General features: G+C 35.9%; 1 protein-coding gene across 2 annotated transcripts in view; it reads left to right on the top strand.

Moving 5' to 3' along the window:
* Window positions 1-478: 478 nt before the first annotated feature.
* pcgf6 (polycomb group ring finger 6) overlaps window positions 479-1,335 on the top strand; it is an 11,136-nt gene continuing 10,279 nt past the window's right edge. Inside the window, exons 1-3 of one of the 2 annotated variants that reach the window (XM_015369952.1) lie at window positions 479-690; window positions 828-881; window positions 987-1,086. In XM_015369952.1, the coding sequence (XP_015225438.1) occupies window positions 831-881; window positions 987-1,086 (151 nt within the window). In that variant the 5' untranslated portion in view covers window positions 479-690; window positions 828-830. Of the gene's footprint in view, window positions 691-822; window positions 882-986; window positions 1,087-1,335 lie in introns of both variants that reach the window. The other variant, XM_015369953.1, reaches the window with a different exon arrangement.

Here is a 1,335-nt window from a genome sequence, read left to right as displayed (position 1 = left end):
CATATACATATCAAACCTGCACAATCTTTATAACGAATGGGGAAAGGGGGAGTATGCATGCCGTGTAACGTAGAGTGTGGCAGGGCTACTCATAGACATTAATCCCACCCTGGTAAAAGTGGCTTATTTGCGATGAAAGTACTAGTTGTGATTTATAATCACAAAAGTTCTGAAAATATTCCATGAAGGTTGAAAGTTACTTTGAGTTTTTATAGTGTACCAAAAGTTTTAGGGTACAAGAAATTATATCTTTTAATTTAGCAGTTTCTTCGGAATACTGTCTTATTAAATAGGAAGTAACTTATTTATATCTTCATTTACTTTATTGATATTGTTTTGAAAAGAGTAGGCCTATTAAATTCCGGATCCGCACTCCTTACTAGTAGGTGGCGGTAATGCGCCATTAAGTAGTTTGCCGACCGGCAAAAGCAACACATAAGCAGAAGAACTACTTTATTTTGAAAAATCCAGACCGGGAAGTGTGACGTCATTCATGTTCTAAACCTACAGCGAGGGAACATTTTTGTTAGAGGAAATATAGTAAAGCAGAACAAGTGCTATAATTTTCACTTTTTACGCACCAGACTGTCAGTCCGTGGATATAGAAATTGAAAGGCTCTTTCTCCTCCGCTATATTAGGAGCTACTTTAACGTTATAGCCACGTGCTATCCGCGGTTTGCAGGCTAGCGGTAAGTTTGGAAACAATTGCTCCGGGTGAGAACTGTTTTAACGGAGAACTACTATTTAATTTTACTATATAAACTAATTCTGAATTTGACTAAAGTTGGTTAATAAATATATAACGTTGTGCGGTTCGGAAGTATAGAGTATGTCAGTTGGTGATTGGAGTAATGATGGGACAACCAGCGACTCAGACGAAGTGAGTAAATTATCATCGGAAGGCTTTTTTTTTTTTTTTTGCTTCCGCTTTACTAAATACAAACAAATGTCCCGTTTATTACTGTTTTTCCTCCCTTTTTGACAGCCTAAGCTCCCTCTCAACCAGTTCTATCCATACATCCGCTGTGCACTTTGCTGCGGCTTCTTCATTGATGCCACCACTATCACAGAATGCCTTCACACATGTGAGTTACCACCTTTAGTTTATCTTTGACCGAACAGCTTCTGTCACACCATTACATAACAGATACTTTCTGCCATGTTAGTAAAGACTACCTTTAAACAAAACCACGTAACTTTCATTAGTTGTATGTATGTATGTATGAGTATATGTATGTATATATATGTATATGTATGTATACATATATATGTATATGTATGTATACATATATATGTATATGTATGTATACATATATATGTATATGTATGTATAT

The sequence above is a fragment of the Cyprinodon variegatus genome, unplaced genomic scaffold (genome assembly GCF_000732505.1).
Source record: "Cyprinodon variegatus isolate N-32 unplaced genomic scaffold, C_variegatus-1.0 Scaffold40, whole genome shotgun sequence".
Taxonomy (NCBI): Eukaryota; Metazoa; Chordata; class Actinopteri; order Cyprinodontiformes; family Cyprinodontidae; genus Cyprinodon; species Cyprinodon variegatus.
This window is presented reverse-complemented; position numbering and strand designations above follow the sequence as displayed.